Here is a 26,024-nt window from a genome sequence, read left to right on the forward strand (position 1 = left end):
ATGGTTGTAACGCGGCTGCCTCATTGAGGGAGGGTTCGGAAGGCGTTCTAGATTCTTATGGCTCCAATGATTACGTTTACAGCTTCCTTGGTTATACGTCGGCACGATGGCTGGTACGTTGCATCACGTGACCCCGCCTTGTTGTATAATTTCCTGGTGGGCGCGTTACTTGTTTGGTTACAATTGTGTCCATTTGTGGCTCTGTACTTGTGCTCTCGAGCTGACAGAGACATTGTTATGTTTGTAAGTTAATCCTAGTTGTATGGTTGTAATCCTAGTTGTATGGATACTGTTATATCAAATGTTCTAAGTGATGTAAGCACATTCTTGGAATCTCATACTTATGTATTCCTTTAAGAATGTTATGTTTGAGCGTCTGCTGCCTGCTGTGATTTTACTACAATTAAAACTTACTTATTATTTTCCCTGGCGTCAATCCTCATTTAACATTGGCGACAAGGATGACCCAGTTGTCTCAGACGCCTTAGCCTCCCAGCCTGCCCGCACTTTGCTTCCAGGGGCCTGCTGCCGATGAAGTCCAAGCCCAGGGTGCAGAGGCCACGCTGCCGTACCTCAGAAGCGCTTCTCCTCCTTGCCCCCAGGGAGTACCGAGCAGTGCGCGTGTGACGAGCGGCACATACGGCGGTGTCTTCACAGCTGCACACCCAGAACAGCGCGCCCAGCGGATCAGGCAGCAGATGCTGCAGAGTCCCCAGGTCAGAGCGTGTGTGCCGCATTTGGGGGTGGAGGTCCCGGACCAGCAGGCAGCTCTTACGAGCCCATTGTTGCGCGCCAGCTCCCGCTCGCACATTTTTGGGAGGCCCGCCCACGTCATCACGTAACGTGTAGGGGGGCCCGGCCGTTGCCGCTGGAGCATTTGTTTATATTTGTGTGCTGCTTGATCGTTGCCGGGCAACCCATCCACAGCAACATGGGGAACTGATTGCCTGAAGCCAATTGTGACGGCACAGAGACTATTGCAGTGAACGTTCCAAGTGAACTCAATAAATCGATCTCCAATCTTCCGCAGGGTCCCATTGTGATGTCACAGTATCTGATTGTTGTCATTAGCACAGCCTTCAGTATTACCAGCTTCCTTTGACACTCCAATTGATAATTCTCACGGATAAGCATTTTATGCAAGCTGGGTAGCTTCTGAGCCTCGGGGATTCCAGTGTTTCTGGCATCTGTGTACCAAAGCTCTTTTGAAATTGATAACATGGCTGCAGCGATTCCCCCTCCTGCCCCTTTCCTCTCTGAGCCAGGCCGCCCTCCTGTGAGGTGGGACAGATGGGTCAAAATGTTTGAAAATTATATTGTGGCCATTGGGGGTGTCAGATACAGCTCTGCAAGGAAAAAGGCACTACTCCTGCACAACTTAGGGCCCCGAAGTACGCATAGTGTTCGATGGTCTCACACATGGTATTGAAGAAGGTGCCGGTGATGCTCCTGCACAACTTAGGGCCCGAAGGACGCATAGTGTTCGATGGTCTCACACATGGTATTGAAGAAGGTGCCGGTGATGCTGATGAGTATCTTATAGCTATAAAGAAGATTGAGGATCATTTCGAACCAAAGAAGAATGTGACGTTTGAGAGGCACACGTTTTTTCAACACGCCCAAGACAACGCTGAATCAGTGGAATCATATGTGGCATCTTTGAGGACATTGAGTTACACATGTGATTTCGGCAATCTCACTGACTCTCTTATTAGAGATCAACTAGTAAGATGCACAAAGCAGGAGAAGCTACTTGCCAAAGATGTTTTGTTGGAGCAAGCCGTGGAATTGACACGCAGCATCGAACAGACATACCAATATATGAGAGTCATGAAAATTGATAAGCAATCAACTCAGTCTGGCACAACGTGTGTGTGTGCTGTGATGCCTAAAAGAAGAACAACCACGAGGAAGGAGTGGTGGAATCAAAAATGTTCCAGGTGCAGCAACTCCAGACACTCAGCAAATTTTCCCTCATGCCCGGCAAGGTTTGCGGAGTGCTACAAATGCAAGCGGAGAGGTCATTATGCGAACATATGCAAAGAGTTCTCCATCAATGCTGTTGAGCAAAGGGACCCCGAGAACCAGGCTGCAAATCAACCTTCGAACAGAATGCCAGAAGAACCACCAGTCCAAGAAAAGAACGCGAGGCATATTTTTCACATTTATGCTGTGTCGGGTGACTTCAAAGGTGCAATTGATCATTTTTTGATTGACGGGCGTCATCTCAAAATGAAAGTCGATTCGGCTTCCCCGTGGACAATAATATCCAAAGATACCTTCAGAAATGTTCTTGGTAAAGATCCCGACATACTGGTTCCTGCTGGTGTTCAGCCTTGTGGCTATGGAGAATCCGCCATTACCCTGATTGGTGAATTTTATGGAAGGGTGTCGTACAAGGGAAGCAAATGCTCTGCGAAGGTATTAGTTGCCAAGAAGGGAGCGTCGCTTTTGGGTTGGGACGAACAGAGAGAATTGGGCGTCTGCATTCAAGCCAGTGCTGCAGAACCAGTGACAATTGCAGAAGTTTAAGACAAATGGTCAAAGGAGTTTCCTGAGGTCCTTACTTCAAAACTGGAAAAATTGAACACTTTTGATCACAGTATAAGACTGAAAACAAATTCACAACCAGTGGTGCACAAGGTGAGACCTGTTCCACTGAAACTACGTCAGCAGCTTCGTGAAGAGCTTGAGACTTTGACTCAGAAAGGAGTGATTGAGCGTATCGAAGGGACTGAATGGCTTTCTCCTGTTGTCCTCCTCACTAAAAGCAATGGGGGTTTGAGACTCTGCGTCGATCTTAGAGATCTCAACAAGAACATTTTCATCGAGAGACATCCACTACCCGTAATATCAGAGACTCCTGCTACTCTAGGAGAACCTAGTTGGTTCTCGGTAATTGACCTATCCGCAGCCTATCATCAAGTGCCTCTGTCGGACAACTGTCAACATGTGACCGCATTTGTAACACCGGAGGGCACTTTCAAATACTTACGAATCGCTTTTGGATTGGCATCCGCTGCCTCAGTGTTTCAGATGGTCATTGAAGAAGTGCTCAAGGGTCTCAAAACTTTTACCGTATTTCAGGATGATATATTAATTTATGCTGGATCTGAAAGTGAACATGATTGTGTGCTGAGGAATGTATTGCAAAGGCTGAAAGTGTCGGGTCTTACTGTACAGAGGGAGAAATGTCGCATTGCTCTCAGAGAGGTAGAGTATTTAGGACACAAGGTGTCTGGCCAAGGCGTATCTCCAAAAACCAATTTGGTGGAGAATGTTTGCGGAGTCCCTGTCCCTACGGATAAGGATCAGCTTAGATCTTTTATGGGTATGGCAGAGTTCTACCACAAATTTGTAGAAAGGTTTGCCACTATTTCCTTACCTTTAAGATATCTATTAAAAAAAGTAATAAGATTCAGATGGTCTGCTGAGTGCCAAGAAGCTTTTACTGCCATAAAAGAAAGCATATCAAAAGCCCCTTCTTTGGGTGGTTTCGTGAGTGGTAGGAAGACAGTTCTCATGGTAGATGCTAGTTTGTCTGGTTTAGGAGCTTTGCTGTGCCAAGTAGACTCAGGGAAGGAAACTCACATAATTGCATTTGCTTCCAGGCCCTTAAGAGGAGCTGAGTGTAACTGCTCGGTAATTGAGAGGGAAGAATTGGCTGTCTACTGGGCCTTTCTACACTTTAAATTCTTTCTGTGGGGACAGGAGTTTCTAATAAAATCAGATCACAAACCATTAGTACAACTTTTGAGTAGTTGTGATTGGGCAAAAGATTCTCCAAGGATCGTCAGATGGATGGTTGGTTTGCAAGGTTATAATTCTAGGCTGAGCTATATACCAGGCAAAGATAATGTGGTTGCTGATTGCCTATCCAGACTTCCTTTGGAACATACTGAAAATGTCTCAGGAATTGTCAAGGAGGAAGACATAACTATTTCGGATATGGCAGCGTGTGCAGTGGGAAAGGAAGAATGGTTTGAGGCTGATGCAGGCGACACTTTACTGACCAGAGTGAAAGAGTGGACAAAGAATGGATGGCCTAGCAGATATACATTAGACAGAAATTTTGATCGCTTCCATGACGTCAAGTTGGAATTAAGCTTGTCTGAAGATGGGGTAAAACTGAGAAGAGGGTCCAAGATAGTTCCCCCTTCAAGCATTAGATCCTGTTAGGTTGACCTGGCTCATCCGGGTCATTTAGGGATAAATGGCACAAACAGGCTTCTCAGACAATCATATTAGTGGCCAGGTATGGATAGTGTTGTGGAGAAGAAAGTGAGGGGTTGCAATGAGTGTGAAAGTGCAGACAAAGGAAAAATTGTCAGGGAAGTTCCCCCTCAGTCCTGTTCAAGTCCCTAGTGAACCCTGGAAGAAACTTGCAGTTAACATAATTGGCCCTGTCCAAGGTTTGGGTGATGGGTTCAAGTTTATGGTTGTGTTAGTAGATTATCACACCAAGTGGTTAGAATGGAAAGCCCTAAGCGACTACCAATAAACTAGTTGCGTTCTTCAAGGAAGTCTTTTATAGAGAAGGTTTTCCCACAGAAATCATTACCGATAATGGGGTGCAATTCTGCTCTCAGAAGATGAAGGAATTCTTAGTGCGTTATGGGATCAAACATTTAAGAACTGCACTGTACCATCCAAGGGCAAATGGGTTAGTGGAAAGAGCTAATAGGTTTGTCAAAGGTGGCATTCAATTGGCGCTTAATTCTGGTTTAGAGTGGTCAGAGTTGTTAAAGGAAATGGTCTGGAGCTATCGCACCACGCCACATTCCATTACCAAAGTCTCACCGTTTGTGTCTTTGAAAGGGTGACAAACTGCTACCAGATTATGTCCAGGATGGTTAGAGTTGGCTGGTTGTGTAGAGGTATACAGGCAGAAAATAATGAGTTTAATTTTTGATGCCCAGAACGAATACAGACAAAGATTTAATACAACCTTTTGTGTTAAAGATGTGAAGTTTTCTGAAGGCAATCTAGTGTTGATTAAAAACCCACGTTCTGGAGTAAAATGTACAGAAAGTAAGTTTCTAGGCACTAGAAAAGTAATAGCCATACGTGGCAGTGTTGTCATACTTGAGGGGGGTGAATGCTGGTCAAAGTCCAGATTGGCCAAGAGCACATTTAACCATGGCCGTGAATTTATGGTGAAAGACAATATGGATTGTGAAATCAATGAAGAACTGGGAGAAGGAGTATTACATTCACAATCCGACAAAGGAAGTTCAGAAAACACAGAATCCAGTATTGAAGCACAAAACAAAAGAGCAGAGAGAATACCAAATCATTTCAAGGACTTTTATCTTGAGTAGTTATAGTAAAGTTTTTGTTTCACATGTAAGGAGGGAGGTGTGTTATGTTTGCAAGTTAATCGTAGTTGTATGGATTCTGTTATATCAAATGTTCTAAGTGATATAAGCACATTCTTGGTATCTCATACTGTATGTATTCCTTTCAGAATGTTATGTTTGAAATGAGGCAGTTGATCGGAGCATCTGAAACCACAGGTGCGTCTGCTGCATGCTGTGATTTTACTACAATTAAAATTTACTTATTATTTTCCCTGGCGTCAATCCTCATTTAACAGACATCCAAGTTGTTTTTCGTGGTGTAATTCAGCGTTGTACTTGTTTGGGAATTAGATCGTCCATGGTCTCACGTACATCGGACGTATTTGTTCACATCCGTATTTGGTTTACCTCGTTTTAGGTGACAAAAAGTTCAGTTCTCTGGATATCCGTGGGATTCAGTGGTTTAAATATATACATCATACGCCTCAGTGGCAATTGCTGGACATTGGTAAGACTTACATTATGGATGCACCCTGGCGTGGGCAGCACGTTAGAGGTGTTGGTGTGGTTGTTCATTAAATCGGGCTCCACATAAGGGTTAGACTAATATGAGTCTGTGCATGCTGAATTTTTCCTATGTGTATTTTTCCAACTTTCCATCCACATATTGCATGGGACTCAGGCTTGTCTATCATCTATTATACCGTCACATTGGATTTTGGAAGCTGACACAGGTGATGTCCTGTGTTTAACTGTTCAGAGCATGATACCAGGCACGCCCAGTGGGTGCATCATAGTACTCACTATGGATGATTTTTTGCTCTGTTTTGTAATTTGTAATTTGTAATTTATTTATTTGTAATGCGCACCAAACCCGAGGGTAGGAGGGCGCAGGAGCAGCAAGGTTATTCAAAGCTTAGTTACACTTCACATATCATTGCATTGCAGTATTTACAGTAAATTACCATCGGGTAGAAAACAGTTACAGCAATCATGATAAAGACGAGGAAGTATGCAGGTTACAAGAGTATATATATTTACAAGGTGGGTATGCAGGTTTACGAGTAAACTTATTTACAAGGTGTGTACCGGGTCTGGGTAGGATGGGATTAGCAGTCATTGTTCTTTATCCAGTGTATGTAGTTGCGCCTAAAGTGTGAGTAGGTTTGGGGTGTCCTTAGTGGGGGTGGTAGGGAGTTCCAGTGCTGGGCTGCTTTCACTTGGAAGCTGTTGCCCCCCATTTTGGTGCGTTTGAATCTGGGGACAGTGAGTAGATTGGCGTTGGAGGTTCTGGTAGGTCTGTTGGACGAGTGTTTGCTTATTCTGTCGACTAAGTAGCTGGGGGCGGCGTTGTTGAGGCACTTGTGTGTAAGTGAGGCTACTTTGAGCATGATTTTGTCTGTAGTTTTGAGCCAGTTATGGGCTCTCCTAGTGTTGGAGATGTGTTCTTTCTTGGGGATGCTGAGCGCTGCTCTGAGAGCGTTATTTTGCAGCGTCTGTATTTTGTTGATGATCTGTTTGCTAGCTCCTATGTAGAGGGCATTACAGTAGTCCAGTTTTGATAGTATGAGGGCTCTGGCTAATGTAATGCAGCTCTGGGTGGATAGGAAAGGTTTGGCTGCTCTTATGAGCTTACATGTGTAAGCCGTGGAGGAGGCCAAGGAGCTGATCTGTTTATGGAAAGAGAGGGAGGAGTCAATGGATATTCCCAGGGTTTTTACTTCCTTGGCTACTTTAATTAGGTTTCCGTCTATTCTGAAGCTGGTGTAATTGTGGTCTAGTTTGGCTAGGTTTGCAGTGGATCCAAGTATGATGAGTTCAGTCTTGTCATCATTCAGGCATAGACTGTGTGATGCCATCCATGCCTGGATGATGAGGTACACCCTGTTCACCAAGGCCAAATCATGGTTGTAATCTCCCGTCAACGGGATGAGGATCTGGGTATCATCGGCATAGTTGGTGTAGGTGATACCCAGACCATCTAGATCATCAAACAAGGGCTTCGTGAACACGTTGTACAGTGTAGGTGAGACGCAGGAACCCTGGGGTACTCCGCATGTAATGGGGACGGGGTCTGCGGCCGCTGTGGTAGAGAAGACACGCATGGATCTATTGCTGAGGAAGGACTCGATCCAGCCTATGGCTCCTTTGGAGAAGTGGGCCGCAGAGTCGAGGTGATTGCATAGGATTTTGTGGTCGACCAGGTCAAATGCTGCGGATAAGTCTAGGAGGAGCAGTAGGGCAGTTTTCCCATTGTCTCTCAGTGTGTCAATTTGAGCCTTCAGGTCGATAAGGGCTGTTTCTGTCCCGTGTTGGGGTCTGAAACCTGATTGCCGAATACCGAGTAGATGGTTTGATTCGAGGAATTTTTGTATTTGTTGGTAGGCTGTCTTGTCTAGAATCTTGAGCAGGAAGGGAACGGTGGTAATGGGTCTGTAGTTGGTGGGAATGGACGGGTCGAGGGAAGGTTTTTTGAGAAGGGGGAGGACCCAGGACTCTTTGAGGTTGCTGGGGACGGTGCCTGAGGAGAAGGAAGCGTTGATAAGTCTTGTGATGAATGGCGAGAGGTCTCTTGCCGCATCTTTAATGATTTGAGGGGGGCAGAGGTCGCCCTGACAATTGGATGGCTTTAGACTAAGGATGATTTTTTCCACTTCTAGAGTGGAGACCTTGGAGAAGCTAAAGCGGGAGGGGTTGTGCAACGGGAGTTGGGGCGTGGGGCACGGGGTCGTGTTGGTGGGGTTGGTCTGTTTAGTTAAGGATTCTTTCTTGTTTTTAATTTTAGTTTGGAGGTTTGTGATTTTATTGTTTAGGGCATTTTGGACACTAGTGCACCATTGTTTGTCCTTCACACAGGTGTCGGGAATTAGCACTGGTGTTTCCAGTTCTTTAATTATTGTGAATAGCTCTTTGGTACTGGAGTTAGATTGCGCGATTCTCATGTTGTAGGATTCTTGCTTGGCAGCTATAATTTCTTTTTCGTAGTTGGATCTTATTTTATTGAGTATTGATTTATTGAGGTCTGTGGGAGATTGTCTCCAGGCCTGATCCTTTTTGCGTTTTTCTGTTCTGAGAGTTTTAAGGTGATTAGAGAACAAGTGGTTGAGGTGCTTTTTGGGTTTGCATTTTCTTAGTTTTGAAGGTGCAATGGAGTCTAAGGCTGTGCGCATGATTTTGTTATAGCCTTCGACGAGGTCATGGAGATTGGGGGTGGCGGGGAGTTGGTTAAGTGTAGGGATGATCAGAGGAATCAGATTTTCCACTGTGATCTTTTTCTTGCTTCTCGTGGGAATGGCAGAGGCTATCTCGTTGTTAATGATGGGGCTCGAGGCTTCGAGGGTGAAGGAGAGTAGGTGGTGGTCGGACCAAGGTTGGGGGGAGTTGTCAGTGATGGCGGCCACGCAGTTGAAGTCTGCGACCCAGTCAAGGGTTCTCCCTTTGCTGTGGGTGGGGCCAGATACTTTTTGGGTGAAGCCTAATTCAGATAGGGTATTGTTGATGAGGGTGGCGTGGTGATCTTTGGGGTCTTTAAAACCTAGGTTGAAATCTCCAAGGAGAAGGCTCTGGGAGGAGTTTTTCAGGTTGTTAGTGAGGATGGTGCTAAGGTCTTCCTCGAAGGATCCTAGAGGTCCGGGCGGTCTGTAGAGTAGGTGGATGGATATAGTTTGGGATTTAGTAGTGGGCAGCTTGGCTGTGAGTGATTCGCATGATGGGAGGTGGGTAGAGGAGTCGAGTCTGATGTTGAGATGTGTTTTGGCAATTATAGCCAGGCCACCACCTCTTGATTCTGTCCTATTCGCTCGGAGGATGGTGTAGTCGTGTGGGATGGCTAAGGAGAGGGCTGGTCCGGCGGCTGTGTGGAGCCAGGACTCTGTTATGGCTAGGAAATCTAAATCTGCTGCTAGAATAAGGTCCGCTATATCTGTAGCATGGGCTATTATAGAGCGAGCGTTAATGAGGGCTCCTTTTATGGGTGCGTCTCTTGTCTTAGTGGCGGTGGTGGTGGTGGCTGTGCTGTCGGTTTTGTGTCTGGACGTAGTAGTTTGTGGGGTGGGCTTGGGTCTTTTCATCGTAAGGTTGGCACAGGTGCTAGCGAGATAGGAGCAGATGGTGAGTTTGTGTTGGGTCAAGTCCCTGGCTCGTGGCTTGTGCAGTTTAGGAAGTCTGGACCGTAGTCTAGCGTTTCTTTCAGTGAAGCTGCATGGCAAGGAGGTAAGGGGTAGCATGATTGTGGGGGGAGGATCTGAGGGGGTGGTGGGGTGGTGCAGATGGAAGCCAGGATTAGGGTGGAGCTAGATGGGCAAGTGAGATTAAAGAGGTGGAGAATAGTTATCAGCAGTATTGAGTAGGTGCCTGGCAGGAACATTGTATAGGTGGTCTGTGCTAACACAGTGGCTGGGTTCAAGATACAAGGTAAAGTGAAACAATGTCTAGGTTCAGGATGAAAGGTAAGTTTAAACAATGCCTAGGTTCAAGATACAAGGTAGGTTTAAGCAGTGCCTAGGTTCAGGATGCGAGGTATGGTAACACAGGACTAGAGGAGCATAGTAGGCTGAGGCAATGTCTGCAGGTGTACAGGGAGGAATGTCGAGGCTAGTCTTGCGTGCAAATGAGTGCCTAGAAATACTTTAGCAGTGATAGGCTGGCTCTAAGTACGATGCACTGGCTACGACAACATTAGCAGTATGGCTATAATGACAGTCAGCGATCAAAATCAAACAGGAAAGCAAGGACACAGTTAAGATGCAGTGCATTTGTGATGCACGGCGAGATACAATATTGTCTTTGGAGCCGACATGGGATAATGAGGTGGAGGGTTCTTAGCAGCGCGGTGCGTTAGCGACCATGTGTTCAGTTCGGCGGTTGAGCGGTCAAGGCTGTGCTGTAGCTAGGAGGGAGCGGATCAGCCCGCACAGAAAAGAGGGTTGCGCAATTAGGGGAATAGCAGTACCTGGCTGACGCTGGTGCTGGAGCAGGCATGCACGGCCAGTGCTCGGTCAGGCTCAGTCAGATGGGGAGCCTTTGTCGGTCGCCTTCGTCGTGCCGGCTTCGCCTGCCGGTTCACCCGGATTGGCTAAGGTGTAACAGGCAGCCAATCACGAGGCAACAGGCTTCTGGGGCTTCACAGTGGAGCCGAATGAGTGGAAGAGGATGCGGCGGCGGCCATCTTTAAAAGGCAAAAACCTCGTGTTTTTGCTATGTCGAATCGAGGTGAAATGGACTTTGTTTCAGGAGTCCAAGCAGCACAACGGGCTAATGTGCTTGCTGTGGGTGCACAAGCGGATGGCATAAATTGAAATAAAAATTGGGCAAATTAGGTCGTGGAAGGCGCGGATGCCTAAATGCTAAGGTGTAGCCTCCAGGCTTACGTATGTGCATGCAAGTCCTCAGGCAGCATGGGGCTGCTCCTGCAGCTGGTAGGAGAGGGAGCTCCTGCTCGACCTCATAAGGGCTTCTGAGACATCCAGGCTCAGTCAGATGGGGAGCCTTTGTCGGTTTTGAGATTTAGGAGAGGGGCTCCTAGATTAAGGATTTTGTGCTTCTTTTGCTTTGTAGATAATAAGCGTATGGTTGTTGAGACGGAAAGTGATCAAGTTTAAATAATACACATTAATTGTGTGTTTCATGATTTCCATGACGGACTACCGTCCTGACGGACAGTAGACACTGGTAGGTGTATTTCTGAAGGTGTGTAGTGATATACACTTGTGTATGTGTATAGACGCGTTATAAATGCCATATCATATCATATATACATGACCTAGGGGTTTATTGTTGTGACTTGGCTTTGTTTCTTGTTGTAGTTTGGTGAAGGGGGCAAACGCAGACACGCAAACACCATCTACGTCGACAGAGGGTGACAGCCATCATGGTCCTCCCCCAGAGAATGAATCGGTCTGCCCCAAGGTAAATGGGACCACTGATGGGGTGTATTCGATTTTTAACACTGGGACTAAACGGCCCTGAAGTATGGCTGGCTTTAAAGCAATAAAACTAAAAAAATCAAAAAATCTAAATAAGGGGAAATCTTGCAAGGGGAAATCTTGCTCGAGAAAGTTCCTACGGAATATTAAGACTGTGAGCTTCACCCTAAACACAGATCCTTGTAATGATGCAATAAAAAATATGGAAGATTGTGAAGCCTGTAATACAGTAGCCAACCAAAGTGAAATTGCAGATGAAACCTCTAGTAGCAATGAAATACTGATTGATTTGTTAGACCTATCAACATATGAAGATGACAAAGGGTTTGAGGTACCATTGGACAATCATGAGGGTGACCCAGCGCCTGGTACTGCAACGCCACAGGAGGTAGAGCTTATTCCTTGCATACCGATATGGAATGAGAAAAGATTTGCGAGTGTGTGCACCCTGTTGCTCCCTAACCACACACCTCAAATAAAAGGTGCCAAATTAAGTAGCCCGATGGTTAATACACTTGGTGAAAAATTGAAAAAATTGACAGACGCCCAAGGAAGGTGGAATGGGAAGCTGCAATATTCAATTAAACAAAAAATGGCTGCGATGTTAGGTATGAATGGTCCTGTAATACCAAGGCATATGCTTGAGGATAAAGGCCCTGGCCATGTACAAAATGCCCCCGATAATAATCATAAGACAAGCGGCAGAAACAACAGTTTAAAAAAGGACAAGCCAACTTCCTTTAAAAAAACCCACAATAAAAATATTGTCTTGTCTTGGAGCGCATTCTAGCAAGCAAGGATGGATTTATGCTAAATCGAAATAATGTTTTACGTCTGTTACACCATGTTCTAACGACATAAAATGTGTGGAATTCTTCAGGGAACGCCAAAATGATGGAGTCAAACTATTGAATCAAGAATTATATGTGACATCCTATTGGAGGCGGCACCAGTGCTGCTCTCTATGGGATTTGACATTCTTGAAGCACGAAATGAGCAGGACCAGGAAATCCATGTTAATTGTAACAATCTGAAGAAAATGACGGATTCAAGACACAGCAAGCTGAATGCAAGTGAATGTGGTGTCAATAACAGGATGAATAATTTTGTATTTGTATTTTGTTTATTTGTAGTACGCATCTTTCCCCGGGGCATCTGGGCGCATGTTTAAGAAGCAGTTACAAGTTACAGCAAACAGATACAATGTACATTTTACACATATTTACATAAAGTTCTGAATAACGTATAAAGAGGAACGCAGCAGATCTAAATATACAGTATATACAGTCTAAAACAGTGAACAGTTGGTAGGGATAACTTAACAACTGTAGGATTATAGAGCGGCGGATAAGGCATCCTATTCATGTAGCCACAGTTTTGTTTTAGCTTAAATGATGAATGGGCGGTTCCTTTGGTCACGAAAACAAATACGCCACCTGAATCTGCTCAGAATGCTCTTAATGAAACCTCCCAGACAATTTAGCCAGGTGAACAGATTAAAATCACGTTCTCCTGTGATGTCGAGGATACAGTGGGAACGCAGGATCATGGTGCCTCACGGAACGTTGACGATGAAACAAATGACTGGAATTGGATGGCAACGGCATTAACAAGACAGATTCGGAGTTAATGCCAGGAACCAAGGACAAAGACCACTATTGCCTTTGGTTCTTGGAATACCTGAGGGTTCTTACATTTGTTTCAATGTAATTGGTTGGAGGGTCTGGATATAGCATGTGCACAGGAAACTTGGCTCACAGAATGCCCAATTTCTGATGAATTCGAAATAGCTATAAATCCTGCAATTAAAAAGGAAAAGGGCAGATCTATGGCGGGTCTTTTAATTTGTGTACGAAAAAGCTCAGGATATAAAATTGTGGAATCCAGGAACATCTCTGCGTATATTCAGAGGATGCTCCTGATGTTAGAAGACAAAACAAAAGCCAAAAATTAGCTCCTTTATGTCATCATTTTGGATTGGCAGCACACGGCAATTGGTTAATCGCTTTTCATTGATCGGGTAATTACCCTAATTGATGGAATTAATGAGCAAGAACTTTCACCAAATATTCTTTTGTGTGGAGACTTGAACATCAATTGTGTGGATGTAAAAATGTGTCACTTAAATGACAATGTGAACTCCTTGAAGGTGGCAGCGCAATGGTGTGCCGAAATGGAGGTAAGAAATATGTCCATGCTCAATGGAAACACACCAGGTGACGTCCCAGCCAAAGCTTCATGGAAGATACCACACTAGTCGATTGTGGATTTTTTTTTAATTACTTTGTCTCTGAGAGTCTACACAGGCATGTTTCGTCTCTTCAAGGGATAGAAAAAATTGAGAGTGACCACAATCTGGTGAAGATTTGTGTGACTGCACCAGCCAAACACTCTGCTGGTTGGTGGAATCACAACGTAATTGTTGAATCCAACAGAATCAGACTGATGCTCGAGGATAATGATGTGAAGACATTTAAATATGCTTATCAGAGAGAACACACCAACTTGAATATCGACACATATTGGTGCAATTCAGAAAGAAAAAACAAGGATTGCAGAATCTAGAATTTAAACCAAAACACACCTTTGACCTAGAGGTGTTAAAACAGAAACGCAAAATGAGAGCTGAAATTTGATTGTGCTCTAAAACAAACAATGCCAATTATATTGTCGATTAAAAAGCCTATAACACAGTGATACAAAAATTGGCTGAAATCTCACAAGGCGGCTATTAAACAGCGTGATGCTGAAATTATGATGTCAGAACTCACAAATGAAAACACTAGGGACTTTTTGAGTATCATCAATGAACTTGGAGGTTCCCAGGAGGCTCTGTAGCTTAATATGGTGTCTGAAAAAGAATGGATAAACCATTACAGCCAACAATATAACAACAAATTTAATATAGAAGAGCCGCTGCCTCCTAAATTGGTATGTTGGGACCTCAAATTTGAGAAGTCTGACATCTTGGACATTATTAAAAAAATAAATCTGTCATGCGCCCTGGGGTCCGACGGGCTTACAAACTTTACCCTAAAAGGTAACCCTGATGAGTGGGCTGATTTCTGTTATTCTCTATTTGAAAAGATTATTGTGCCGGTGTTTAAAAAAGTCAATAGAGCTAACCTGAAGGACTATCGTCCTATTTCACTACTCAACGTGCTGGGGAAAATTTACGGGACTCTTCTTCAGCATCAGCTATTGGAGTGGAGTCTTGCAAATAACCACATCAACTTGAGACAAACTGGCTTCGTTAAGGGGATGGGGTGCAGTCTGAACCTCTTGCCCGTAAACATCTTGAAAAAGGAAGCACTGTGAATGGGTGGAAGAGTCTATCTTGCTTTTATTGACATTTCACATGTGTTTGACAGTATAAATCGTGAGATTCCGTGGACAAAACTGAGCAAATGGAACAGGCTTCCAAGTCTACTAATGGCCATTAAGGAGCTGTATACGAACACAGAAATCGGAATCGGGCTGAATCGATCTGCTAGACTGTCATCACCAATACGAACCTATTGTGGTGTAAAGCAAGGGTGTGTCCCCTAGCCTCAATTATATTTAATCCATTTTTGTCTGATATCGACCAGAGTATTGAAAGTGTTCGATCGTTCCCACCCAAAATCAATGGGTCTCGTATAATATAAGTGAACTGCTTTATGCAAACGACTTAATCTTGTTGGATGCAACCCCAATTGGGCTACAGAGAGAAAATTGAATACCCTGGAAGAATACTTCAATGTAAACTGGCTGTGTATCAACACATCCAAATCGGAAATCTTAGTCCTCGAAGACCTGAGAGGAAGCAACAAACGGAGACAAACAAGATTCCGCTGGCATCTAGGAAAAGCGTTGCTAGAAAGTATACCTAGTACTATATACTTGGGTATGCTGATTAATTCAAGCCTGAATTACGCCCCCTGGGTTGAGAGTATAAAAAAAAAAAATCCATCAAATAGCAATTCAAGCAGCGATATTAAATAAAAAATATGGCCGATTTTCCTTGCTACCGGTTCTTGCGTTTTATAAACAAAAGGCCGTTCCTGTGCTAATTCATGGCGCCGAAAGTGCGTTGGGTTGCTCCTATGAACTCTGGAGTACTTTTTTTTTTTTTTTTTTGGTCAAAGATATTATGCTTGCACAGGGGAACAGCAACAGCATGTATCCGACACGAACATAGCCTAACATCTATAAATGCTAAAATCTGTTGGAACATGCTCAATGTTTACCGAAAAGAGCAGTCAATGAAACACAAAACTATTTGATTAAATTTCCGGACCAACATCGCAGAACCTTGTATATGAAATTGTGCATGAAATTGTTTAAAACAAAAGAAAGAGAAAGCCTTTGGTCTAAGAGAGATGAAACTGTGAAAATCTGCACGCTATGCAATTTACATGATGAAACATTAAAACATCTTGCGCTATTTTGCACAGCCCTGCGTATGAAGAGAACAAAACATTTTGACAGATTCATGTTGGAAACGCCAACCCTAAGTGTGGAAGACTGGTGGCAAGTTCTTTTTGATGAATCTGATAGAAAACTAACAAAAGCCCTGACGTTCTTCTTGGAAGTAATGATTAATCGACTTTTGGGGGAAAGCCAAATGAATAAGAAATGGCATACAACAGTCAGCTTTTTCTTGTATTCTTTGGTCTGGCTTGGACATGCAATTTGGTATTTGAGTTAACGTTGGGCACTTTTCACTTCCCTCTTGCCAGTATGCCTCAGTTTGGTTTACCTTTTTGTATTGTTAAACACATTTTTATTGTGATATGTTGTATTATAAACATATTCTGTTTATTATAATAAATTATATTTTAAAGGTTTGTAATAAACCATAAAAAATAAAAAAAGAATGGAGAAACTTTGTTGTGTCCACTCACTAGATGAAGATGGTTGTTCCAACTATATGAGGATTCACAGAGAAGTGATTCTACATTGAGGAGGACATTTTACGTTATATTACTCCTGAAGAATGTCTGGCAGTCAAGCAATGTGCGACAGAAACATGTTTGGTCTTTATGTATAATTCATGTATACATTAGCATTAGGGTTGATGTCACAACTTTGCACTTGCTCTGGTGTTGGTTTTGTGAATAACTCTTTTGGACACTTCTTTTTGTTATTATGCTATGTGTCATGTCTTGTTGTGAATTATATTTTGTTATGCATATTTTCATAAACATATTTTAATCATGCTTCAATAAATGTTTTGTTTGTAACCACTGGTTGAGTAATAATTAAAACAGCCTTTGTTTGTTATAGTATTGTAATGAGGCCACCCAGTAGACTGTTCAACACCTTCAAAGTTGGTTTGTTGTCCCGTTGACTTAATGACACGCTATATAAATGACAACTACAATAAAACCTATAATAACTGTTGCATGGTCTACACCGGTTTACCGAATTGGGGGCTGGCAGTGAAGCCTAAGTTTGCTCTTGCAATTTGGTGCACATGCGCACCCAGAAAAGACTGCAATGCACAGAGTGTGGCTTTCTGTTGCACCCACACTGGGAGGCAGTCTACCCAGGCTGCTTGCCTTGCAGATGTGCGTATCGGCTACCGGATTGCCAGCCATTGCCGTGAGAGCAGCTAAAACGCATCTCTATGCTGACTGAATTCTCAATGCCTTGTGCTCTTGGAGCTCACCACTCCTGTTAAAGCTCCTTCCTTGAGCATTCGATCACCATCCCATTGTGACCACATTGCCTCTTTTTTTCATAACAAAATGTGTACTATTAGAGAGAAGATGGGGGCGGAGAGAGCTTCCGATTCCAACACTGACACTTCCCTGCGCTGTCCTGTTGCTAAATGTTCTAGCACGTTTAGTTTTAATACCATGACAGATGGTATGGTATCAGCCACGCTACTTATGTTAAAATCTGCCTCGCCTGCACTTCCTATTCCCTTATTGTACATTTTACAGGTTCCGTCCTTGAATCTTGTTCCATTATTGACTGAGCCACTTCAATATTCATGTACCACCAGATTTATTTGCCCCTCTCTTAAGCATGCTGTTGTGTGTCCATTGCTTAAGAAGTTACATCTGGACCCCACAGTGGTGGAAAACTATTGTCCAATCTTGCTTCTTCCGGCCTTATCCGAAGTGTTGGAATCTATTATTACTCCTCAGCTCCCCACCTATTTTGAGGCTAACCATATTCTTCACCCTTTCCAGGATGGTTTCCGTCCTGGAATGGGTACTGAATCAGTTATAGTCGCACTTCTCGATGACATTCCTCTGACATTAGACCGCAGAGAGATGAGTGCTCTTATCTTACTCAATCTCTTCACGGCTTTTGACACCATTGCCCATTCCCAGAACTTACTGCATCGCCTCCACTGGCTATCCGTCAGGACATGGGTGAAGTTTAAGATTCTTTGCTTGGTCCACTGTGCCATCCACTTTATGGGTGTCCACTTTCTTCTGTCGAAGCTGTCTCTCTATCCACCTAAGAGAGACCTTCGCTCAGCTAATCAGCTGCTGCTGCCTGTCCCCCTGTTTCGGCGTACTCGCTTGGGGGCAGATCTTTTTCTGTACTTGCCCCTTCCTTGTGGAATGCTCTTCCTCTACATGTTAGGAGCACCCAGGCCATATCTTTGTTTCGTAAGCAGCTTAAAACATATTTGTTCTTATTCTGGATGCTTCCACCTCTCTCTCTGGTGGTTTGCCACCTTTAGTGCCTTGATGCCTTCGGGTCTTTGTTGCCCTCTATACATTCTATACATACATACAGAGGCACATGACATTAACATGCATGACAGGAAGTTGTTGAGGCTCCGAAACTCTGGCGATGATTAGCTTTGGAGCTGTGCATCACACCCGCATTGCTTGGTGCCCTGGGAAAAAAACAGTAAGGTATTGTAATGAATCCAATAGGGTCATCACGGATTTCCCCCGGTGGTAACCGCCTCCAATGTGTCCAGGGGACGGCAGCCGCTACCTGATCCTGACCCTGACCCTGTGGGCGGCTACGTGGGTGATTATCACATGATAGGAGACTACCAGGGAGATGTCATTAATGCATTGTAGAAGACCCCTTGAAACCGAACACCCTAATGGCCTATTGCCATATATCTGTTCCCCCCTTTAGGGAAAGGCAACCATCTTATTCCCAACATTATCCAGACCAACCAGACATTTCTATCCTAAAAAGACAAGCACCAGTTTCCCTTTTGTTAGAACTGATTTATTATGTGGAATTCGTAAAAGCAAGTTTCCAAATGCTAAACATCAAAAATCATCAAAGAACTTCAAATCCCATAGCCTCCCGAATCCTGAGACGAGCAGAGCAAGAAGCACTGAGAGCGTGCTAGTTGTTGGTGGCAGACACCTGTACTAGGGACCTTTTTAATAATGGTCAGCGCACAGTCAGCAGCAGCTCGGGAAAAGACGTGGCTTCTCCAACAGAAGCGTACAGAGTCTGGAGGCACAAACCGGCGTGCAGAGACTGGAAGCACAAGTTGGTAGACAGAAGCTGGTGATGTGAGCTAGTGTGGCAAGGAATGGAAGCTCACTGACAGAAGAGGACCGAGAGGTGGTGCGAGATAGGCGGGTTGAGAAGATGGCGGGAACTGCGAGAGGAACCCATGGCGTACGACTACCAAGAGAAGCAGCGTGGTCCTTACCGGAAGCCGGAGAGAAGCCAGCATGCAGCATCAGAGCCACAGAGAAAGCCGGAGGAATGTCAGAAATGTCTAGACTACGGGGCAAGTGGCAGAGGAATGCTGCCTGTGCCCAGTGATCATAGTGGTCATCCTGACTGCAGCTGTGGTCTGGTAACAGCAGCAGGTCTAGGGGTTGTCCCCCTTGGCACATCAAATGAGCTGTACTCTTGTGGACTGGATTCAGAGAAGGTATAGTGGACTCGAGAGCAGGGTTGGTTCTGTACTGAATGATGCTTTTTGAGTTTGAGAGTGTGTCAGTCTATCCTTGTGTGCGCCCTTTCCCTGGCATGTACTGCACGTTTTTTTTATTTCTGAAGTGCATGTATTACTAGTGCAGCCAGCCATAGATGTTGTGTACATGGGGGGAAACTGCGTTCTTAGCTCTTTAGCAAAAGGGGCAGTAACCTCACTTGCCACCTTGCGTTTCTGTCCTTTCATCTGAAGTGTTCTGTGCGCAATGTCAAGTTTGCTGGACACACAATACTATTGGCTTTATAGATGAGCTGCAATTTAAATGGCGATTTTGAGAAGTAAGGTAGTGTAGCTGGCTGCGTAACTGTTGCTGGGATGTTATATTTAGTGCTGCCTCTAGATTCTTAGGATTCTGCCCCCAGTACTTATGAAAAATGTCTTACAAAATGCACCATTTGAATCTGGGTTGGGTGGTGGGGGGGCGGCAGGCTCCCTCGATTTGCTTGGTTCCTTGTCCTCCCAGTGAAAATCAAAGGTAAGCACCCGTGCAGTTACCTAACGAGGCAACATTTTTTATTGCGCATAGGAGTAGATTGAAGTTCCCGACTGGTGAATTTACCCATTGCCTGTGTGAAAGCGATGCTAATTATATTGCATAGTAATGTACACACTGTGGCAGTACATTTTGGAATCGGAATGTCTTCAGACTGTAGCAAGGGATCCTTCAAACACCTAGTAATTACGGTTAGAAGACTTTTGCCATTGAGGGGCTTCAAGTTTCATTATAAACACTGTGCCAATGTGATCAATAAGTCTTGACTTCCCTATTTTGAAGCGTCCCTTGGGAAAGTGTTTGACTTGAAGAAATACCTTATTAGAATCAATACCTATGGAAAACACACCACACAGCACTTTGAGTGAAGTTGTTGCAGAAAATCATGTACAAATGCAGTGCTACGCTACAAATGGAAATTACTGTTCAGGCTACAGAGCTGTCACGAGTGGAGTGACAGGACAAATGTTTCTGCCTCCCGGGTCATTTTAGTAAACTGTATTATGAAAAGGGGGTCATGTGCGGTTCCAGAGCATGCACTTACGATCTAAAACATGCACATAAGTGCCAAGTACATGAGGGCAAAGGGGCAGTTAGCCCCTTCATCAATGGGGACAGGAACCTCACTTTGTCTCTGTTGAGATGTTTAAACAATTTTCAGTTTCTGACCGTACATTCTAACTGCTATGTATGCACTGTGTGTATTGACACTGTTGCTGGAGATCAAATGCTTTTGGCTTTAAGGTAATATACATGAACTGCATGTGATGCAGAGATTTTGAACTGTACCGGGGATCCACACTGAGTTCTTTGACTGTTGAGGTGGTACAACAGGTTAATTTAACTGATGCAGAGATGATTAGTTCTGCCTGTAGATTATTGGGCATCACCCACCAAATTCCTTCTGAAAAATGTGCATGAAATTAATGTTTCGATGTGGGTAGAGAGTCAGGCTCTCTCGATTCATTTGGTTGCTTATATACGGGACAGGGGAATTTCTCCTCCTATAATGAAAATCAAATTTTGGCACCTGTAGCTGGGCTTGCTCACTTCACTGGCCTCCTTCAACAAGCTCAGAGACTGATTGCCATAAGGATGCCTGAACGACCTGCTCAATTGCCAAAGAAAACACATTCTGAGAGAGACAAAGACCGAGATAGAACTTTATTTTGTTGAAGCGAGGGTGCAGGGCAGGCCATGTGTCTATTTACCCTGGTGATGCTAAGAAGCGTGCAAGTCAGAGGTGCAGGTGTTGCATAGTTTAGTTTATTGTGCGCAATTAAATAAAGCTATTACGTGCCTTAATAAGTCAGCCAACCGTTGCAAAATATGTCTGGTTGGTCAGTTTGTTGATATTATTTTTGTAGATTTATGTCACGCGACGCGTTCCCGGCTGGCGTCTGTGGCCCCAAGTCTCCTGAGTCCTGTCACGCTCAGCAGCTACGTGCACTCGACGGTTTAGTCTTTTTCCGTTTGAGTACACGTAGCGCTATTTAGCCACGCCTCCCTTTCAGTCCTACACGTTGCAACCGCTCTCGGTCAGCTGTGCTCCCTTGCTGCCACGGCTTTGCTATACGCTGTTGTATGCTCCTCTGAGCATTAGCTTGCTTCATACCTTTTTCTTTCCTTCTTCCCCCTTTCTTGGTTCCCTTCCACTCTTGTTTCCTCTGCCTTCGGTTTCGGGGCTCACCAAGTTTGCCTCCTCCTGCGAACTGCTTCCGGTAGTTTGTTTCTTCAGCCTCCTTCAGCTTTCTTCTGGAGTGTATCTTTTGTCATCCACCGGTACTACTAATTCCATTCTGGGTCTCCCGCTACTTACATCCTCTGAACCCAGCTGCCATCAGGAGATCTGCCGGACCCTTATCAGTGTTGTTTTTTTTTGCCAGTACTTGGCTTTTCTTCCCCTTTCTGTCCCTCCGGGGAGGGGGTCACGGCCAGGGTGTTTTTAACCGCTTTCACTGTGGCTTCCTCTTGCGGGAGACTCGAGCAGCAAAGGAAAAAAGAAAAGGATTACCGAGCACATCGATCTCTCTGCCACGTGGAGGAGGACTCAGATACTCCAGGTGAGAAGTTAGAGGAGGGAAGTGGGGATACCAACATAACATCAGGGAAACCGGTTGACAATTTATACAACATAGTGGACACATACCAACAGGGTGCAAGAGTCATGCGGGGGAATATTGTACGAAAAGAGACATTAGTACTTTACTGACGTGTGTTTGGGAGCATATAAAAATGACGACTTTTCCTAGCCAAATATTTAAGACAATGGTTAAACATGTGTGTTGTATATCGCGATAACCACTGTGTTCCATAATTTTACAAGAAGGTTATCATACCATCATAAAATCAATACTGTGACACCTCTATTTCCCAGTTCACAACACCATGGGGAATGTCTCCCTTCCCTTGGCATTTCTCAAACTTTTAGTTTTGGCAGACCTGGTTCACTCCTGAGCCAGGTACTGCCACAAAGAAGATTACTTGTTGAGCTCTTCTTCTGTGCATAGGAATGCCAAACCCTTGGTTCTTCCATTCTTGCACTCTCTCCGTGGCCACTACCAACTGTCCCGACCACCCGTGTACCTTTCTGGTCTTTGCTGGTGGGCTTTGCAGTGTCTTCCCACCTCTGCTTCGGGTCTCTCGTCACTTTTCTGGTTCACGCGTCTGCTGCAGTGACTTTGCGGCTGTTGCTTCTTCGCGGGTTGTCTACCTTTCTTGCCAGCACGATGCAGGCACTCTGCTTTCCCAAATCCCTACTGTTGCAGCTTTCCGGCTACGTTGGACCGGGTATAGACACCTGAGCTTCTTTTCTCGCTTCCTGGTCAGCAGCGTTCCCTCCTTTCCTTTCCACGCCGGACGATCCTCTCACTCGAGGGTCTGACAAAAAGTTAAGTCCTTATTCTCTCTTTATGTTAAATGAACGATGACAGTTGAATGCTCATTCAAATTCTTAGGAGGACTCTTTATTGTTCCTCACCTCCTCCTCGTCTCAGTACCTGTCAAGGAGATCTTCATTAAGTCAACCCTACTGTTCCTCGTCTCAGTTACTGTGGGGTATTCAGTCTTACATATATACATGGTAGTATATGGGATGGAAGTAGAGGACAATAAGGTGGGCCTCATGGACTGAGGGGAGGTAAAGGAAGTGGATGGAGGGTCAGGCTTGTTGTACCGCTTTCTCCATAGATGGTTGTCTTTGTCCCTAGAGGGTGAGCTTTTTCCTATGAGATCCTCCTGCTGAGTACCACCCCCAGGAGGACTATCAGGTAGCGGGCCCACCTTCCTGGCCTCCTGGGAAGGGGCTTGTCACAATAGAGAGTTTCAAAATTGGTTCCAGGGCTTTTATGGATTTAGCCCACCCCTTCAGCCTCATTCTGGCCATTAGGAAGTGATGGAGCCTAGCCGATCCCAACCTTCACACCATTTTAGGCTCACAGATGCATGCCATCACCACTAGGTACTACATTTATGTGTTGGGGGCGTGTTACTATATAAGCCAGGCAGCCAGTCCAGTGTGGTGCGTTACAAGATCTAGTCTGTGGATGAGACTACATACTGCGAAGGCATCATGAAGCAAAGCACAGACAACAGATTCAAAGTTCAAAACAAAAGGTTTTATTACATTAAATGTCAGGATGGTAGAAGGCCTAAGTTGTCCTATGATAAGGTGAAATTTCCCTACCTGAAAGAGTTCAACTTAAAAGTCTGTCTGTGTCCAAAACCTGTCCTTGCCCTCACAACTAAAGCTAAACAGTGTGTAGGGGTGTCAATAATAAAATAAATGGTGATCAAAACAAAGTTCTGAGCTTCTTCCAGCTCTTAGCTTCCTTTTTCAGCTCCCCTTCCCCAAGTTCAAGAAAGTTCCACAAAAGTCTCCAGATTACCTTTCTCAAGTTCAAACAGTTCCACAAATCATTGAGGTTCAATGCAACACTGTTCAAACAAAAAGGGGTCTTGAGGCTTCGTCCTCAAAACAGTATTTGCAGTTCGTCAAGTCTTAGGGTCTCCTTCCCCAAGACTTCTATGAAGCAATTTGTACTGGTTTCAGTCTTTCAAAGTTCAACACAAATCTAGGTCAACTTGACCCTGTGTCTGGATTGCATTACCAGTTCACTCAGTGCTCCTTCTTGATTTTTTTCACAATGTTGTTGTCTTTCACAATTCAGACCACACAGACCACCCATCACAGGTCGCTCAACCTAGGCTCTTCAGCCCACACAGGTTCTTCTGCATTTGCCCATGGGTACATATTCACATTTGCATTCACTTTGCTTCTCTTTGTCTGCCTCTTGGCTTTATGTGCAGTTTCGCACTCTCCTGGCATCTCCTGATTAGCCTCTTGGCTTTGCCATTTAAGGTCCTGTCTTCGAAGTTCCTCGGAAGCTGCTGAACCCCACAGACCCACAAAAGTGGCTCGCGTTCAACTGCTTGTGATTTACAACTGAAAACGGAACACCCACAGGGTAAATGGGACAAAATAACAAACTCAGATAACAACTCCTCCTCCTTAGGATGGATATCTGCATGGAATAAACACAAGATATTGTAGTCAGCCTACACTTGCCTCCCCCTCTCAATCCCCTTGAAAGCGCAACAGTACCTGAGAATCCTCTGCTATTGCCTAGATTATGTTTGTTTTCACAATTGCATTGGAAGGTCTGAATTGCCTTGCAGTTCAACAGTCTCTAACCTTCCTTCTCCTCAAAAGTTCAATTGGTTGCTTCTGTTTGGAACTTAACCAAAGCTTACTCTAAACTTCTCCTTTTACAGAATACCTTCCTCTAGCTTCAAGAAAAGCAGACTCTGTGCTTGTTCTTTTCTTTCTCTGGTCACCTTGCAGTTGTATAATGCCTACCGCTTGCCTCTTTTTCAGAAACCTTCTTAACCATTAAATACTTATTTTCTAATATCAAGATAGCAGCTAAGGTGATTCAGTCTTTTGCTTTTCTTCTGCTGCTACAGAGATTTCTTGGATCTCCTAACTTAAAAGGCCCAAACTACCTATTTAACCTCTCTTTTGAACTCTACTTATTTCCTATTTACAATTACAATGCCAAGTAAAGAGAATAAGAAATGGAACTCATGGACCCTACATGTAACTAAATCAATCTTAGAACAGTAACTCCAAGCAACTGTCACTAGAGTTCCAACAAGTGTCACTGACGCTGCCGACAAAGGAACTGCGTACTAAGTCATCTCAATAAAATGAACGCTGCATTTTTAACTTAAGAGCTAGCGAGAGCGGCAGGTAAATATTCATTAACAGACTGCCGCCGTGCGACACAAGACTCCAATGAGCAGATGACTCCCGAGTGAATGTTAACTAAACTAACACGTTCACCGCGTAATAAAACAGAGAGAGGCTTACCTCCACCCACGCTGAATACCTGTTACTTCAGCAACAGGAAACCGAAGGACTCTGCTACCGCCGGAATATCTGCACAATGACAAGACCGCTGGATTGCGACACGCCACCCTAAAAGGAAGTACACACGAGGCACGCGTCGTAGCAAATAAAACTGCGATCACGTGACTTGACTGCAAAGTAAACAATGATTGGAACACTACGCTATGGAAATAAACCACATGATACAACAACTAAAAGCGGTGCTGAAAGGACGGAAAGAGTTCTCACTATTAAAACTAAGAGAACTTTCTGGAATTAATTTTAAACTCTATTTAGACCTATTTAATTCTCTTTTCCCTTATAAAACTAAACAACACTTATCTGGAAGTATGGAGATGACTATCAATCTTCCTGCTTTTGCTTCTTATTTCTTCTTCTTTGAACTTGATTCAATCTGACAAGTTTTTCTGAAACTTCATTGCCAAAAATCCAGAGAAACCAAAACAGGACCTGTCTCTTTGACTATTCTCAATGAAAGGCAGTTGAGAATGTTCAGCCTAGTCCATTGTTTAATCTTCATCCAATCGGGACTCCAGTTTATCTCCACCATCTTGGCTTGGGGAATTCACTGCACTCTGAATAAACCATGTTAAGAACCAAACAGATTTAAAAACAGGAAAACAGAAGAAAATGTATGTGTAATCACCCACGGAAGCATATTATTGGCCACTACTACCCTGAAACCTGACAGTACCCCCTCTCCAAAGCCCTGACCCCGGGGGCTTGTTTACAAGGATTCCTTCTGTGAAATCTGGCAACTAGTACTGGAGCATGAACATCCTTGTTCTCCTCCCAAGAACGCTCTTCGGGACCAAAACCTTTTCAGTCGATTAGGCTTTGAAGATTCCCTCTAACCCTCCTCGAATCTAGAATAGCCTTAACCTCGAATTCCTCTGGCTGATCTTCAAGAATAACTGGACCTGGAGTAACTCCTAGCCTAGTTTCTTTCTGCAAAGGCTTCAGTTGACTTACA

General features: G+C 44.3%; 1 protein-coding gene across 11 annotated transcripts in view; it reads left to right on the forward strand.

The window, feature by feature from the left end:
* DEPDC5 (DEP domain containing 5, GATOR1 subcomplex subunit) overlaps window positions 1-26,024 on the forward strand; it is a 1,004,325-nt gene that overhangs the window by 99,265 nt on the left and 879,036 nt on the right. The window contains exon 2 of one of the 11 annotated variants that reach the window (XM_069619842.1): window positions 5,468-5,516. The exons of 9 other annotated variants lie outside the window; for them this stretch is intronic. Coding sequence is in view for 1 of the 2 variants with exons in the window: in XM_069619841.1 (XP_069475942.1) it covers window positions 11,170-11,207 (38 nt within the window). In the remaining variant the exon portion in view is untranslated. Of the gene's footprint in view, window positions 1-5,467; window positions 5,517-11,136; window positions 11,208-26,024 lie in introns of those variants that run through there. One more of the 11 variants, XM_069619841.1, reaches the window with a different exon arrangement.

This window comes from Ambystoma mexicanum, chromosome 10 (assembly GCF_040938575.1).
Source record: "Ambystoma mexicanum isolate Mex_15411 chromosome 10, UKY_AmexF1_1, whole genome shotgun sequence".
NCBI classification, from domain to species: domain Eukaryota; kingdom Metazoa; phylum Chordata; class Amphibia; order Caudata; family Ambystomatidae; genus Ambystoma; species Ambystoma mexicanum.